Source organism: Gopherus evgoodei, chromosome 11 (assembly GCF_007399415.2).
Source record: "Gopherus evgoodei ecotype Sinaloan lineage chromosome 11, rGopEvg1_v1.p, whole genome shotgun sequence".
Lineage (NCBI taxonomy): Eukaryota > Metazoa > Chordata > Testudines > Testudinidae > Gopherus > Gopherus evgoodei.
In genome coordinates, this window is record NC_044332.1 from 40,903,756 (window position 1) to 40,922,594 (window position 18,839).

The 18,839-nt window shown below is 37.6% G+C and overlaps 1 protein-coding gene across 4 annotated transcripts in view; it reads right to left on the minus strand.

Moving 5' to 3' along the window:
* Positions 1-18,839, minus strand: part of DYNC1I2 (dynein cytoplasmic 1 intermediate chain 2) — a 55,392-nt gene that overhangs the window by 30,072 nt on the left and 6,481 nt on the right. Inside the window, exons 4-6 of one of the 4 annotated variants that reach the window (XM_030579784.1) lie at positions 10,528-10,672; positions 6,193-6,252; positions 4,707-4,822 (exon numbers count right to left, since the gene is read on the minus strand). In XM_030579784.1, the coding sequence (XP_030435644.1) occupies positions 4,707-4,822; positions 6,193-6,252; positions 10,528-10,672 (321 nt within the window). The remainder of the gene's footprint in view (positions 1-4,706; positions 4,823-6,192; positions 6,253-10,527; positions 10,673-18,839) is intronic. The other 3 variants (XM_030579785.1, XM_030579786.1, XM_030579787.1) reach the window with 3 other exon arrangements.

Genomic DNA, 18,839 nt, shown 5'->3' on the forward strand with positions numbered 1-18,839 from the left:
AGCTAGGAGGGGCTGGACTCGACGGACCTTCCGGGCCTGGAGTCGACAGCAGTCCTGTAGGCGGTGCTGTGGCCAGGGTAGGTGCCGGGCGCTCCACTCGGGCCTGCCTGGATGGTGTTGCAGACGCTAAGGGACGTGAGTCTGCTCCCAGTGCCGGAGATGGTCGGTGCCGGGGAGTCTTGCCGGTGCCGGCGCGGTCCGGTGCCAGAGTAGAACTGGCTGACTGCGCCGCCGGTGCCGGAGACAGAGCCGCTTCCATAAGGAGAGCGCGAAGTCTTTGGTCTCTCTCCTTCTTAGTGCCAGGCTTAAAAGCCTTGCAAATGCGGCACTTTTCGATAATGTGCGATTCCCCCAGGCACTTAAGGCACGCATCGTGGGGATCACTCGTAGGCATCGGCTTCTTGCACGCCGAGCACTGCTTGAAACCCGGCGAGCCAGGCATGGGCCCGATGCCGGGTTCCGGGGAGGGCAACGGCCCACCCGCAAGCAATGTTAAATAACTATTTACAAGATTCTAACTAACTACTATGCTAACAGTCTGTCTACTACTTAACTAAGAACTATTTACAACTAAAAACGATGAACAAGAACAGGAGAGCTAGGGACGTGGAGGTCAGCAAGCCGCACTCCACAGTTCCAGCAACCGACACGGCGGTAAGAAGGAACTGAGGAGTGGGCGGGCCGGCAGGGGTATATATCTGGTGCCATACTGGCGCCACTCTAGGGGGCGACCTGCCGGCCCACTGGAGTTGCTAGGGTAAAAAGTTTCCGGCAGACGTGCACGCGCGGCACGTACACCTACCTGGAATGGATATGAGCAATCACTCGAAGAAGAACTTTGGTATCTCACTTGCTTTTTGAAATAGCTATATGGGTTATTGCAGTTTACAGGTAAGATTGCCTTGAGAGATTAAAAGTAATGTGGGGCAATTTTTTTCCCTGGAACTGTGGTCTACTCCCTGGGACTGTGTTCCAGGAGCCAGAAGCTATCTGGAAATAATGAGACAAGATGGGTGAAGTAGTATCTTGCACTGGCCCAACTTCTGTTGGAGAGAGAGAGAGATGAGCTTTCAAGCTTACACAGATCTGAGGAAGTTCATTTCTCTCTCCAACAGAAGTTGGGCCAATGCAAGATGTTACCTTGCCCACCTTGTGTCTCTAATGTCCTAGGACCAACACAGCTACAACACTGCATATCACAATAGAAATAATGGAACAGCAAAGAACCTCACATTTAATATTTCCAGTCTTTCCATTAGGAAATGCTGTTTTCCAATAGTATGGACTTTCCCAAAGTTGCATGGAAGGGAGCCTGATGTAGAAGATGTCAACATAGAAGTTATTTCTGTCACCAAGAACACATTTAAATGAATATTGTCAACTTAAATACACTTTTGTCCAATATTTTTACCTACTGCTGTTATATATAACAAAATTAGTATCACTGAAAGGTTACAGAAAAAAAAGCTATTTTCTATTTGTTTACTTTGCATACAGTCAGGTTTCACAGTTTGTGTGGCTCTCATAGCAAGAGGGAAGAGAAAAACATTTGTAAAAATTGGAAAGGAGTGACTCTAAAACCACCAAAACATGCAGAGGAATTAAGAGGCAGTTGTAGTACTTGAAACTATTTTAAATTCACTACATTTTAAGACAGCATTCTTCCTTTAAAATGTTTCAAGTTTAATCTTTAAAAAACCTGAACTGCCTTTTTCTAGACTATATTAGAAGGTTGGTAGACATAACCAGTTGTATTTTCAATGTATGTTCCATCACACTGTCTCATTCAGTGGTCTAGATATGCGAAGGGATGGAAGGAGCAGTATTGCATAGTATTCTACAGGGAGCTTCCAAGGCAAAGGAGTGGTTATTTTCAGGAGAGTCAGTGAGGGTACAGAATTTGAGAGTTAAGTCACCTTTAACCCTCAAAAAATACATTACAGGATTTAAGCTGGATTTTCAGGTTTAACTCTGAGTTTAATGTATCCTGTTCCCCTTTTATCATTTAAGTTACCAGATTTAACTCTCCCCCACCTCCAAATTTCTAAAAATAAAATTGTATACAAATCACTCTGAAATATTAAAATTTGTTTGAGCACTGATAAACAGAAAATCATGAATTCTAATCCAAGCTCCATGGTTTTGGAGGCAAGAGAGAATAGAGTAAGTTACTTAACCATGCGTCTGACGAAGTGGGTATTCACCCACGAAAGCTCATGCTCCAGTACTTCTGTTAGTCTATAAGGTGCCACAGGACTCTGTTGCTTTTTACTTACCCTCTGACTAAGTTCCCCCACCTATAAAATAGGAATATCTACTTACTACTCAAACATCTGATGAGGATTATTAGTCAAATACTTGGATGAAGAACTGAATCCAAGGGCTAAATTTTATCTGTTCATTAATTTGCCCTCAGCCTATGCAAGATTTGCAGCAACAACATGCGAAAGAGAACAAAGTCTTGTGGCACCTTATAGACTAACAGACGTTTCGGAGCATGAGCTTTCGTGGGTGAAAACCCACTGCATCTGACGAACTGGGTATTCACCCATGAAAGCTCATGCTCCGAAACGTCTGTTAGTCTATAAGGTGCCACAAGACTCTTTGCTGCTTTTACAGATCCAGACTAACACGGCTACCCCTCTGATACATGCTAAAGAGAGACGCAGTCAACCCTTAGCAGACTTAGTTTTAGTACTCTCCTACGTACAATTTCTGCAACAAACTCCTGTTGTTTTTTTTTTCAGATAAGAAGATTCTTTAAGGAAAAGATGTTCTATCACTGAAAAATTCTGAGATGCCACCCAGGTATGATCACACCAAAACAGTGAATTACATGATGCTAGGAGAGCAGAGGAGAGTTTGAAACACTGACAGCGGACACCATGCCCAACACAATACATGTAGAATGTGAATGCACAGCTATATGGTTCTTGCTACTGCAAGCTCTCGGAGACAGAATTGAGAAGATCTCATAAATAAAGAACAGTTGAAGTGGAAATCAGCATTTTCATGAACTGGTGAGTTTCTGAAGAACAATGATTCCTTTGATATCTACTGATGTACCTTTGCACGGGTGCTTGACAAACAAGCATTCAGCTTCCATTTTTGCCAGTACTCCAAGCCACCATGTATAGATGGAAAAGAAAACTACAGAAAAGCCTTTGAACTGGTAAGTATTTTAAAAAACCCTCATCTATGAAGAGGTAGAAAGCTTGTTCACAAGAGAATTGTTTTGCCTATGATCTGTAGGCAATATACTGAATATTGAATAAACATGTTTCATTGAAATATTAGTATATATTCCAGTTTGCCAGGTAAATAAAATAAATACTAGGTCTATATATATTTTTGTGGGGAAATAAACTATTTAAATACAGAAAAAAAATCCTCTTCTACTCAAGTTCATCAAGTAATAAAGTTTAGGAACCTGCCCAGTTAGGTGTTTGGAACATATATTGGATTCCCTTACTGATACAAATAGGGGGGGAAGAAAGAAAAGCTCTTTTTCAACAGAGAGATAGTACTGTGATGTGCTTTTTCCTCATTTCTCTTCTATATAGGTGTGCTTCTAATATAAATGGCTTCAACATAAACCACTGTCAATGTTTAACAAGTGATAGTGTACTGATGCAAGCTAGAGTCCTATACATTCTGCATCAAACCTTTTCAGACAATATGCTTGTGATTCTTAAATGAAAAGATTTAAGAATTAAATCCTGTAAAATATAAATTTAACAGAATAAATGAACACATTGACCATAGCTTTTATCTATATTTCCTTGAGAAGATGCCAGAAAATTAAACACTAACCCCAAGAAAGCTAGGAAGTACAAAACTGAAGTTGAAATTCTAGACCCTCAATTTATGTTCTCATAGTAAACTTGCTCATCAGAGATCAGCCAGGCAGTCACAATGAACAATTCCATGTTTTTCTGATGTGGACTAGGCAAAGACCAAATATTGTCATTTGTGATCTAATTCCCAGGTCTCTAAAGGTTAACAACAAGTGAATTAAACCCACTCAATCTTCTTTAAAAAACAAAACAAAAAACTTTCCTGCAAAGACAGCGAGTTACAACTGAAGCTATAACTTAGAAACTTCCAACCGTTTTCAATTTGTACCATAAGCTAAGACTCAAATGTGATTAGCATATGCAACTCCTATTCTCAATGGAAATCTCATCAATGACTGAGGGCAGTCTGTGTCCCTACACATAAAAATCAATTTATAAAAAAGTCTTTGAGAGTGGCATTTTTTCAATCAAATGCTAGCGATGGCAGCAAGCCACAAATGGCTTAAAAACACATAAGCCTTCAAATAAACTGATTTTTTTACCTTAATGTGCATGGAACACATTCTACATTGCTTAAACAGCAGTAAATCTACAAATAAATGTTGTAAGTCTTCTAGAAAACTGTACATTTGGGAGAGGAAAATACAAGTGCTTAATAGGTTTCCTTTAATTAATTACAAGATGCAGAATGACATTCTTTAAGAAGACGTATATGGACTTAACAGACATTACCAGTCATCCCACAGATCAGTTTACACTTAGCCATGTCCAGCTCTGAAAGACTAGTTATTTTGTAAAATATAAAACATCAAGAAGAAAATGACTGATCTCCATCTGTCCTAGAATAGTCATGATACATTTTAATAACCAGAAAAAATACATGCAATAGTAGTATAAGTTAACATTCACCTTCCTTTGGTTGAGTCATAACTGGTGTTTGCGTCTCCTTTGTGTATGTAACAATTTCTCGAGGAGGAAAGTCAACTTGTGTAATTTTAGCCATTCCAAGTTTAACAGGCCCACGTCTAAATTAAAACAAAGACATTAGAACGATTGATATTTTTAATACAATCATGACTAAGTTATAAAGAGTTTCAGATTGCCTGCAGTGATATGCAAGGCATCATCTCACACCACACCTCTAAAAATCAAATTTAAATCCAAAGGATGCTACCATCTGAAAAATGCTATGTATGTTAATAATATGCTAGCTTTATTTTTTAAAAGGTGGCTAGCTTATACACACAGACTAGAAGAAAAAAACGCAAAGACATCTGGATTTCTTGACTTTACACAAACTGTGTTTCAAGGCTTCCTAAATCTTAATGTATGACAAGGCTCTTTTTCACTGGCTAAAGGGTCTGTTTTACAAACCTAACTCATGTGAGCACTACCATTCTTTTCCTTGCTCACATGAAAGATATTTGCAGGACCAGAGTTCCATGATTGCATAGCTTGCAAAATTGTTTAATTATTCAGCAATTAATGACTGTTTCCTGGTATCATTTAAGTATGCTGCCTATTTCCTTAGCTTTCCCAAACCTATTATTTATGACTTAGAACTGTAAGTCTGTTCCAAAACAGTAATATAATATCCCTGAACAGAATACTAAAGAACTTAAAGATAAAGATTTAACAAGAAAAATTGAGAACAAGATCTTATTTAAATACTGACATGGAGAAAATGGGTCTAACCGCAACACACTCTCACTCACTGTGTGCGTGTGTGGTGCAAGTTAGACCCATCTCAGGAGACCTTTATTTAAAACTCTCATTAACTTCAATATATATATATTCATCACTATTCCAATAATCCAGCAATAAAAAGCAGTATGTGAAAATTAATCTTTCCATCTTCTCTCACACTTAAAATATCCATTACAGACTAAATAGGCTCAAGGAAAAATTCTAACATTCTTTTTAAATTTTTGGAGGGCAAATACAATTCTATAACATGATGTGGGGCTTAATGAAAAAGCTTATAAGTTATAATAGACTTCATGATACATTAGCCACAAAACAATGAGTTCCCATCTTTTCTTATATTAGGCACATTTTGTATATATTTAAATGTGTAGTTATTTTATCTCAATAGAATGACATTTTATAGTTTGTCTTTCCAAGATGTAGATAAAAAATGTTTAAAAAGAGTGAAACATATTGCTGGGAAAATGATAAACTTGCAATCACAGTAAGGCTGAAGTTGCCTACTATTAGCCAGTTGCATTAAACCCAGGGACACCATGAACTTTGATTTCTTTCAGAACTTGTGTTCCCTTAATAGTAATTTAAAATTCATTTTTAAAAAAAGCTCATATTGGATATATAGATATATATACATAAAATTGTATATTTACAAATACACAAAAGAGGGAATATAAAATCTATGAAATACCCAAGATCAGAATCAGAGTGGAGCTGAAGAACTGATGGATCAGTATCCCAATGCAGCGTCCTGATACCGTAGGTTGAATAACCATGCAGCATTAGCAAAAGAGGCCAGAGATTAGTGAAGCAAATACACACTATGAAATGTTAAAGCTATTGTAAGTTTACAGTTTTTTCCTTGTTTAAAAGAAAAAAAAAATAATGTCAGTTAGTGGAAATTCAGTGAACATTCAATGCTACAATACATGCAATAACTATAAAACAGTTAAACAGAAATATACAATTCAAAGCAATTAGAGACATTCAATTATTTCAGATAGGGGAAAATTAAAGCATTGCAGAATAACTGACAAATGTAGTCTATATGAAAGCCAAATGACTAAAAATCCATTTGAAACAGCTTAGGAAGTTTTTAGCTTTAAAATGAAGTTTAAAGTTTTACTAATTTGGTTATGTCATATGAAGTCAGGTTTGTTAATGTACTGAAATCCTGCCCAAAGCATTAAATATGTGCAGGAAATTGTCATATTGGTAAAGGAAATGAGTCAACACAAACTTTTTGGTAGAGAAGCAAAATGCATTTCCACTGGGATATAGAACTGCTAGTGTTTCCAAGATGTGACATTGCTGTAATTATGGGTTAAGCACTGCCTTGGGCTTACAAATGTCATCCGATTTAAAGCCAATTTAAGTTATTCAGTATCCTAGAAAACAGTAGGCTTTATATTAAAACGTTTCAAAATAGTGAGTTTTCAGCACAGCATAAAAGAATAAGAAGTGGAATGGATCTGTTACATGTCACTTATATAAAATAGGACCTTTGTTATATTTTAGTCTTGCCTGGACCAGGAAGGGAAATCTACTTCATCTGGTGTTGGTGTCTACTTCTAACTCTACCAGGGCACAAAGCAGCAATTTCAAACAAACATACGTGAAATATTAGCAGCAGAATATCTGCTTTTAGTAAGCTTGCATATGCTACCATACTTTGTAGAGATTATTATTATTTTGTAACAGAAGCTGAAAAATAAAGAACACGTAATATGTTTGTATGCCAGATCAATAAAAGTTTTTCCTGTATGATTATTTTAGGAAGACTGAAGTTATTTTTCAGTGTAACTGGAGAGTTCCTAGACAGATGTAAAGTTGTTCCCAATAGTTTAACACAGAGTGGTGAAAATATTAAATTAAATTTTCAGTATCTTTAATTACGTACTAGGTAGTTCTAGTAGCAAGTTTTGGTTTAAAAGGCATCAACTTTCATTAATGGTTTAATTAGAAATGCAAAGCTTTGGTTCTACTGTCTGAAAGTAGGGACACAATAGTTTTCCAAGTCATTTGAAAATTGTCTATGTATTACTTACAAATGGGAGATATTGTCTGTGTGTCCAAAATAAATTGTTTTGAGTGTACTGTTAAGTTTCTTAGTAACTTTCTCCTTCCCTCTCCTACATAAATCATGCCATCAGAGTTTTGCAAAGATGTATTGATTGCAGAAGCAAATTAATATGTTCAAACTCTTTCACTCTTTTCAACTCTAAAGTTGTCTTCAGAAAACTGAATCATATTGCTTTGGTATAAAACCTAGCTTCTTAGAGGCTGCTCATTCATTCAAACTCACTCCCTGATACACTTTACAGTTTCTTCACTGGTATAAGGAATATTATGTCCTTTAAGATTTCTCATTTGTAATTTCTCAATCCGTACAATTTTTGTTGGATGATTATGATAATGATTATTTTTTAACCAGAGATGCTCTTCTGAAATGAAGACAGCATTCTGAGATTGGAGTTCAGCCCTTTATTTGGGGTGACTGTGACATCATATACTCAAGTATGTAACGTCTTAAAGTATGAATTATCCATCTGCTTTAATGGTTAAACTTTAGTCAGTTGCCTAATACTTCATAAATATTAACTGAAGCCTCACAAGATCCTTCTGACATACGTGTACATTATTAATATATACCTCAATATACTCTAACATTCTCCATCAGAGTAGTAAGTGATACTGGGTTTCAATGTGATATTTCAACTGTTCTCCACAGCCCTGAATTTTGATTCTGAATGTTCCTGAGAAATATAGGGAGTGGGAAAGAGAGGCAGAAGAGCTGCAATAAACACAGCAACTTGAGGATGAGAAGAAGCAGATATGAAAAATGGTTTACCGATGAAAAGGATAGGAAAAGCAGTCAGGTAAACTGATAGCAGCAGTGGACGTAGGGCCTGAACAGTGGTTTACTGCTTATCAGGTAGTTAAGAACTGCAGCTGTGTGCCAGCTAACATAAGAGAGAGGTAAAAATGCAGAGGAGATGCTAAGCTAACCAGGAAGACAATCTTTGTAAACAGAGTTGCTGCATGAGAGGCGTACTGTAATCATGTGATCTCAAAGCTGTTCAACATGCAACTGAAGTGGAATGTTGGGATTAAAGGGTTAAAAACATGGAGGGGGGGGGGAAAGGATCAGTTTTACATTTTCGGATCAGTATCAAACTTTTAGAACTAGATTCCAAATGCTGATGTGTACTGATATGAGCACGTTGATGGGCTCTGAAATTGGTTAACTCCTTAGAACTGTTTCTAGCAGCAATCATACTAAACTATTCCTGCAGACTGATTTTCCAAATTCAAGATTTTTTTGAATACCAGTGTCTCTCACCAAGAGTCCATATGTACAAATATACTATACATAGAGGCAGACATTTTAGTACTTTAAAATTATCTTTAAGATTGTCTGGTGGTTGGATCTCCTGACTCCCAATGTAATGCTCTAAATTCTAGTCTTTTTCTACCACTGACTCACTATTTGATCTTCAGCAAATCAGTTGGTTTACCTGTGCCTCAGTTCCCTCATTTGCAAGATGGGAAAACTGCTGTATTGTACTTCCAAACCCCAAAAATTGCTGTTAATCCTAATGTGTAAGGCACATTGAGATAAATGGATGAAATTATGGAAATGCAAGGTATTATTTTCTCTCAACAGTTTAAGGACCTGTGCCTACTCTACATTTATTTGACATGCATTTATGTAACTGTATGTGCAGAATACACAATGGTGAGAACAATAATATTTTCATTAGCTGGAGATTAATTCACCATAAAATGTACATGTGAAATGTGTTTCATGTCAAACATGTTTCATACACACTTCACCATTCAATATTACACATGAATGGAATTTAATCTTCAAATATTTTAGATTAAAATAATGTTAGCAGAGAATAACCCTCCCACCCAATGGATTATGATAGAAATGATTCACAGATCTCATGTCACATGTGAACTGTACTACTTAAAATCTGGTTGTTACTAAATGAAAGAGCAATATTACTGGATATTTTATTACATCAGAAGTGGGCTTGATCCACACAGATTGAATGAAATATTAACACAAAGTTGCATTCAAGAGGTATAGTGTCTACGAGCAGTCAGGAAAGCAATGTGTCTCCATGTTAGTTACGTGTTGCATTCTCCTGTTTTTGCTTATTGCTCACTTTTTTAGCAACAACCTACACTTTGTTAATGCCACTAACTGGTTATGAAAATAATCACGTTTTTACAGTTAGGATGGTGGGAATAGCAACATTTAAACAATACATAAATGGGGTGCAAGCACTCATTCTTGAAAGCCTACGGTACGCCAAAAATGAGAATGACTTAGCCACAAGACAAATATGTGGAGAAGACATGAATATGTGCGCCCTGATAAATATTATAGCAAACAACTTAAATCTTATTTAAACTTCTTCCAAAGGGAGCAATACTCATGTGCAAGCAGACAAAGAAATCTAGAGGATAACTGTTTTAACAAGTTATTCCATAATATAAACATAGTGATAAGTTAAACATATTTGATAGTGGCATACCACCTTAATCTCTATGACAATTAATAGATTTTTTTGAGCAAATTATTATGAGAATTTACCTACTATCTGAAGAGAGTGCACGATATGGCAGTGAAAAGACTCCTTTGATATAACATCCTCTTTCTTCCCACCCACTTTAAACTATAGGTCCATTAGAAACAAACATCTGATTCTCCTTGAAATTAAAAAGGAATTCGAAGTTTCATTTTACATGCAGCTTCAGTATTTAAATAAAATACGTTCAAAAGAGAATTATCCAAATCAGAGGATAAAATGGTTTTACATAATCATTAGAGTAGAAAACATTAATTGCTTTAGAACAAGAGATGTTATGTGGTTTATCTTAAAATGACTTAGACATATAAAATTTGACTTGGACATGTACAAATTTTAAGTTATCAACACTAACACTATTATTTTAAAGCACTTCTCAACCTACAAACATTTCTAACAACATTTTAAGAAAGTTACCATACCTAGATCCAACGGCACCATCACCAGAATCTTGGCTTCCAGCCTCACTTGGAGTACTCACAGATTTGGAAGACGGAGACATAGGAGGAGGGACTAAATAGTGAAACAGACAGGTATCCGCTGTTACTACTCGTAGAGGTTGCACAGCTTAGGATGTTTCCAAATTAATTTAACATGAAGTATTTAAAAAAAAAAAAGATGGCAAACAAAAAATACGTGGATGAAAATGAACAGTACAAAGAGAGGGGAAAAGACAATGTTAACATTCCATGCTGGAGACTCATGCAACTCTTTGGCATTTAATGTAGCGGGGATTTATATGTGTCTATATATATATATTATATAATATAAAAAAAAGACACACCCAGGAGAAAATGACTGGTAAATCTTTTTCAAAAATATCTCAATTTCTACAAAATGCTGTCACTAACTTTCAAAGGAGACAATTATCCTTACAATTTGTCGTTTCCAAATAAGTTCAAAACATTTGTTAGTATAGCATTAAGAACTGTTTTCATGGATTAAACAGACCATAAAAATGCATTATTTAAATTCTGCTAAATTTGCCTTCACTTCAGTTACAACTGCAACAGTTTATTTTGCCATACAGCAAGCTTTAACCTGTACTACTGTTTTATCAGATAATAGTAATTAACACTTCTTTTAGACACAAGAATAGCTGCTATCCTGGAGCTGTTTTTTAATTAAATATAATAATGTTATATTTAAAATATTTATCTCCTTTAAAAGTTTCAAGCGTTTTGGGTGAAGATTGCAAACAAAATTCAAAAAGCAACATGCTTTTGGGAACTGTTGAGTGACATCATGCAATTTAAATACCATGCAAAACTGTGTTTTGCCCACTCTAGAAATTATGATTTGTAAGAAAGGTCTAACCCAGCTTTATACCTTTTTCCACAGCCTAATAATGCCTCAAAGTTCTTTGCACGTTCTATTTTTCAGTAACGCACACAGACACCCAAAGCCATAGTTCTCCCCTAAACTCGGAGTTAAAGAAAAAAAACCCAAAAAAATCAACCAACAAAAAACACCCCCCCCCCTTCCTTTCCTCCCGAAACAGGGAAAAATTACAGGTAGGGTTGGTAGCTAGCTCTTTTTACAGGTATACTTTTACTAGGTAGTCACTGCCATCTGCTGGATAATTTATAGAATGACTGCCGACAACCCTCTATTCCAGCTAGTACTGCATGATTTTATCACTAACTTGTTCAATTAAAAAAGGCAATTAACATAAAAAACAGACAAGCATGAATGAAAACTTGTTCTGCTTTTACTAAATTATACAGTTAAGACCTGAAAACAGAGCTAAGGGATCACAATGCTCAGACTGTGTTAAATACACGGCTGTGATAAATGTGTCATGGACCATGAAATCAATTCTCCTCTGTGAAATCTAGCTATTGGAGGGGAGTAAGAGAGGGGCAGGGCTGAGGGTGCCCCACCCAAGGGCTCCTATCATGCACCACCGGTGGTGCCAGTTGCTAGTCCTGACAGGACTGGGGAGGGATGGTACTACTTCTTCCCCTGCACAGCTGCTCTTGTGAGAGGGGGAAGATCAGATGGTAGCCCAGCTGAAGCGCAGAAGCAACAGTAGTAATCCTGTGACCACTTTGCAACCCCCCACGACCCTTTTTGAGTCAGGACCCCTACAACACCATGAAATTACTGGTCTAAAAACATCTGAAACCATGAAATTGACTAATTTTAAATTCCGAGGATTTTGAAATTGACCAAAATGGACCATGAATTCAATAGGGGCCATAATAATGTGCAATCCAGTGACTGATACTTCATATCTATTAGTTACAGCTCAAACACTGAACTGTGACATACTTATGTATACTGCAACTTAAAATTGTGTATATTTATGCTCCAGAGCAGAGCAGCTCTTCCCCATACTCCCTCAAAAAAAAATCCAAAGGAAGAAAAGATGAGAACAAATGACTGACTTTCCAGGATTTCTTTTTCATAGATCACGAAAGAGTCAGATACAAAAAAGGTAAGAGTAGCAATAACAAAAACAAAACAAAAAAACCCACACATAATATGACTGTTATTGAACAGGGGCTGCAAATGGGGGAATCTGAGAGGGAGATGCCCTGCTAAAGGAGTGAACACTAGTTCTTGGGGTGAGTGAGTTTTTGTTTCTGTTTCATTTTTCTTTTGGCTTGCTTAAAGTTTACAGCATGATCTGTGTGGGATTGTGTGGGAGTGGGGGCCAGAGGCCAGCTGAGTGTGCGCTAGCAAGGCTCTAGCCTCCTGTCCCTTGATCCTGAATCATTCTTGATCACCCTTCCCCTGTGCATTAACGAGGGGGCATGGTTCAAAAAGGTCACATTGCCAATGCCAACACTGCTCCTGGGTCCAGAGAGAGAACCCAATCACAGATTACTCTACACATGTCTTGGTGTGGATTTGCAGAGACTGTGACCTGTAGTCTATATCGCAGAAAGCCAGGCTAGGAAGATCATCCAGTGTGAGAGTTTCCTACTGGTAGAATCCCTCAGTAAGCAGGTGGGAGAACTACAGGAGGTGGTGGCTAGGTTGCAAGTGACTGAAAATATACACATGGAGACCTCCAAGACTGAGGAAGCAATCCATCTGGAGAGGCCTGCAGTGGCACCACCAGGGGAGGAGGAACCTGGATGCTGGCTACTTCTGCTCCCAACCCACCCTCCATAGAGATCAAAACCAAACAAAACCAAACCAAAACCAAAACCTAGTTCTCTACACTGGCAATGAGGGATGAGGAATTTCCACCAAAGACAGAGGAGGAAACGCCACATATCCCCAAGGCTGGAAGGAATGTGGCTAACAGTCCTCAGAGAAAACCACCTGGTGGTGAGATATAACCCTGAGCAGATCAGACATGACTATAGGCCTCTGGAAGTGAGGTGAGGGAGCTGGGGGCACAGGTGGCAGTGTCATCAATTCTTCTCGTCAAGGGTAGGGACCCAAGCAGAGAGAGAGAGAGAGAGAGAGAGAGAGAGAGAGAGAGAGAGAGAGAGAGAGAGACAGACAGACAGACAGACAGACAGACACATATCCTGGGATGAATGCAGAGCTGTTGGGTCACAGTTGCCAGGAGCACTTTGGACTTCCCTGACCATAGGATGCTGTTCCAAGGACTGCTGAGCAGAAAGAGGGTCCTCCTATCAAGAAAGGGAAAGAGTATCTTTGGATATAGACTGGCTAACCTACTGAGGAGTGCTTTAAACTACGTTCAAAGGGAGCAGGAAACAAAAATCCACAGTAAGTCCAAAACATGGAGACCTAGATGAAGGGTCGGAATCTGGAGGGCACATAGGAAGTCATAGCAGGGATGCAGGAGACGAGGAAATATAGAAGGGAAAATCTAATCAACATCTTAGATATCTGTACATTAATGGAAGTAGTATGGGGAATAAACTAGAAATACTATTGAATAACCACAATTACAACATACTATGTATCACAGAGACTTAGTGGGATACTTCATGTGACTGGAATATCGATATAAAAGGGTACATCTTGTTCAGGAAGCACAGGCAGGGAAACAAAGAGAAGGGGTTGCTTTGTACATGAAAGATGTATACACTTGCATTGAGATTGAGACAGAAGTGGGAGGCAGACCTGTTGAAAGTCTCTGAATAAAAATAAAAGGGGTAAAAAACAAGGATGATGTTATAGTACAAGTCTACTATAGACCACGTAACCAGGAAGAAGAGTTGGATGAGGCTTTTTTAAACTAACAAAATCATCCAAAGTACAGGACTTGATGGTGACATGGATCTTCAACCACCTAGACATCTGTTGGGAAAATAACACAGCAGGCCACAGATTATCTGACAAGTTCTTGGAATGCAATGGAGACAACTTTTTATTACAGAACATGGTCAAAGTGACTACAAGGAAGAAGCTATTTGAGATTTAATTCTGACAAACATGAAGGAGAATTTGAAGATGGAAGGCGGCTTGAGTGAATGTGATCATGAAATGATACAATTCATGATTCTAAGGAACAGTAAGAGAGAATATAGCAAGGATAAAGATAATGGACCTGAATAAACTCAGAACGGGTAGGGAAGATCCTATGGGAAGTAAGTTTAAGGGAAAAAAGTTGAGGAAAGTTGGAAGTTTTTTAAAAAAAGATATTGTTAAGGACACAAGAGCAAGCTATCTCAATGTGTAGGAAAGACAAGTAGTATGCTAAGAGAACAACCAAGTTTAATCAGGAGACCTTCAATTACCTGAAATTCAAAGAGAGTCACAAAGTGGAAACTGGGTCAAATTACAAAAGGATGAAAGTAAGAAAACAACACATATGTAGGGACAAAATCAGAAAGGCCAAAGCCAAAAATGAGGTTAGACTCATAAAGGGTAATAGGAAAACATTTTACAAATACATTAGAAGAAGAAGACCAAAGACAGAATAGGCCCATTACTCAATAGAGGGAAAGTAACAGAAAACGTAGCAATGGATGAAGCATTAAATGCCTTTTTTATTTCAGTTTTTCACCAAAAAAGCTAACATTGGGAACATAAGTGTAAATGAGCTAGGATCTGTGGAGGATGGGAGAGATCTCAGAGGACTAGAAAAAGGCAAATATAGTAACTATTTATAAAAAGGGGAAAAAAGACCACCTAGAGAATTCTAGACCAGTTAGCTTTACTTTGGTACCTGGAAAGTTAATGGAGCAAATGATCAAACAGTCTGTAAGCATTTAGAAGAAAATCTGATAACTAACAGTCAACATGGATTTATCAAGAACAAATCATGTCAAATCAACCCAATATCCTTCTTTGACATAAGTCTTGTGGATATAGAATGGAAGCAGTAAATGTGATATATCTCAACTTTACTTAAGTTTTTGGTACTGTCTTGCATGATGTTTTCATAAGCAAAATAAGGAAATATAGCCTAGATGAACCTGATATAAGGTGAGTGCACAACTGTTTGGAAAATGATAGAGTAGTTATCAATGGTTTAATCAAGCCAGAAGAACGCAGAAAGGGGGTTCCTTAGGGATCTGTCCTGGAAGCAGTTCTGTTCAGTATCTTCATAAATTATTTGGATAATGGAAGAGTACAATTATAAAGTTTACAGATGCTACTAAGCTGGGAGGAGTTGCAAGTGGTTTGAAGGACAGGATTAGAATTCAAAATGATCTTGACAAACTGGAGAAATGGTATGAAACAAATAGGATGAAATTCAGTAAGGACAAATGCAAAGTACAACATGTAAGAAGTAATTTTTCAAACAACTCCACAAATACAAAATGGGAAACGACTGCCTAGGAAGGAGTATTGCAGAAAAGGATGGGGGGGGTGAGTTATAGTGGATCACAAGTTAAATGAGAGTCAACAATGCAAGATTGTTGCAAAAAAAGTTAACATAATTCTGCAATGCTGCAGGCATGACATGACAAGTAATTCTTCCATTCTACTCAGTACTGATAAGGCCTCAGCTGGAGTACCCTGTCCAGATCAGGCTACCACACTTCAAGAAAGATGTAAACAAATTGGAGAAAATCCAAAGGAGAGCAACAAAGATGATTAAAGGTCTAGAAAACGTGAGCCATGTGGAAAGATTGCAAAAAACTGGGTTTGTTTAGTGGGAGAAGAGAAGACGAGGGAGGGCATGATAACAGTCCTCAAGTATGTAAAAGTTTGTTACAAATAGAGTGATAAACGGTTCTCCTCATCCATGGAGGACAGGACAAGTAGTAATTGAGCTTAAACCACAGTAAGGGATATTTAGGTTAGATGTTAGGAAAAACTTCCTAAGAGTAAGGGTAGTTAAGCACTATAACAAATTATCTAAGGAAGTTGTGGAATCTCCATCATTGGAGACTTTTAAGAACAGGTCAGACAAACACCTGTCTGGGATGACCTAGATAATATTTACGATAATAATCCTCTCAGTGAAGGGAGTCTGGACTAGATGATCTATTAAGGTCCCTTCCAGTCCCATGTTTCTGTGATTCTATGATCACTGCCATGAAAGTAATTAACCAATGAAAACAATCATTTGAAGATTCCCTGATATTTTTACACCAAATTCTGCCCCAATTTACATAGGATGCAACCCTGTTAGAGACATTGAAACTACATGGAGTGAGAGTCAGACAGATTTTGACCCTCTAACATACAGTAAAGTTAGAATGCTTTTTTTTTTTTTAAAAAAAGCAATCTCTTGTTCAACAGAAGACCACACACGTATTTAATCAAAGTTCTATCTTTATTAAATCCTATTTGCACCAGAATTATTATTTTTTAAAACAGAGACAGCACTGTATAGGTGGAAAGGAAAGACTAGTGTCAGTCTGAGTACCTACTCTATGCCTCCCAGTTTATTTACATTTGTATGAAGTTTCCATTTTTTTAAAAAACTGCTATGTACAGCATAGCTGAGTGATTTTACTGTAGTACAACATGTATATGCTAAAGAAATAGATTCTCATTACCAAAGTAAATGGCAGATCTAATCCAGTGTTTTGTTCTGCCTAGTTAAAAAACAAAACAAACAAACAAACCTAAATTTGCTCCTCCCACAAAATGCTTTTCTTGCAGAGGAAATTACATTTAGAGCTCTCCAATAGGCCTCTGGTAAAAGCAGATCTAAAATAATGTAATATGAGTAGAAGGCAGACTAAAATTAGGCAAAATGTAAAAGGAATTGACAAGAACTAGTCCTTTTATATGGATTTATCAAAAGGCAACTTATAATAGTCTATCATTTAGCATATATATCTAGCAAACAGATTCAGATAATACCATGATTTACTAGATCTCCTTCTACACTACTTTATTCATAATCAATACTACAAATATTAACATGCAGTGAAGAAGTTTGAGGCCTACTGTTACTAGACTAAAACTTGCACACTCTTCCTAGTTGTTAAGTGGGCTAATGGGAAGTGCAGATCAGACAACTGTTGAGAAAAAAATTTGTGCACAGAATCCTTATTATTTCTAAAGCACTCAAGTTTAGCCTGCAATACTGCAATGCCCCCTTGTGGAGCATGTCATTTCCAAGAAGGAAGTCGCCCCCTTGGTGGGGACAATGTCTATTTAATGCAAATGTAATTAACTTACGAGACACTCCAAATAAGGATGCTTAATTTTGATTATTAGAAGATAAAGAGAGTGTGTGTGTGTGTGTGTTTTTTTTCTCCTTCTGTGCTGCTCTAGGTCTACACAGACAGCCGGCACAGCAAACCTTGCGCGAACCAATGTCCACAAGATCCGTTAAGGTACCAGGCCAGGTTTATTGTCGACAAAGCACCAGTAATAGAACGAGGATACTAAGACATGTATGCCTGTGACAATGGACGCAGCTCTGTGAATGGCAGAACTTTCCATTCCCCCCTCGGCTGGACCAAGACACTCTCCTCCTCTTTATACCCTGATACAAACAAATTATGTACTGTCCCCATGAGATAAATAGTTACTGCCCCAATGTGGCTAGTTATCACCCATCTCCTTGTGCATGTTGGTTCGATTTAAACATCTCTATCACTCTGTTATCCTGACCTTGTCTTTTAGGAGGGGTCAGCATGTTCCTGTTAACCTTGGAAAATATTTTTGTACCATCCTTGATATCAGGATGTTTTGGTACCACTCTTCTGAAATGTGTTTTCTAAGAAGTGCTAGGCACAAAGTACTTATGCAATGTGTGTTTTTCCAATATCAGCCCCGTTCTTGCCAGATTCTGTGAACCTGACGTTTGCTTACAGCCTAACTTTTGCTAACTTTGCTTTATATTAGCAAAGCTCTACTCAGGCCTCATATCAGACCTCTAACACAAGGGCTTATATCTCAGGCTCTCTTCCTACTACAAGTATGTCTTCTTACATCAGGGATATGGTGGTATTTAAGAAAACCTGGATCAGAGGATGAGTTCTTAAAAGTGGAATCCCATATTATCATTAAGGCAATATGTGATATAGGAAAACAACCTTATTGGAAGTCTACAGAAAGGAAAAACTATCAATATGTGTTTACTTCATACATTTTTCCAATACAACTCTTTCCTTTGAAGAAACTTAATGAAACCTGAGTTAGAGCTTGATCAAAGCTACTACTTGAAGTTAAATATAGCCACTGAAAGGGAGCGTTCTCCACTGTCACATGCAAGCAAGGTCCAGGCTTTGGACATATGGTTCCCTGCCTGAAGAGTACCAATTTTGTTAGGGCATGGAATTTCAGACAATTTTCCACGAACAGTTACACATTATAAACCCACAGATTTATTTTATAGAGATGTACCAGTTCATGGCTTTCAGACTTTTACAGACAGCTAGTAAGCATG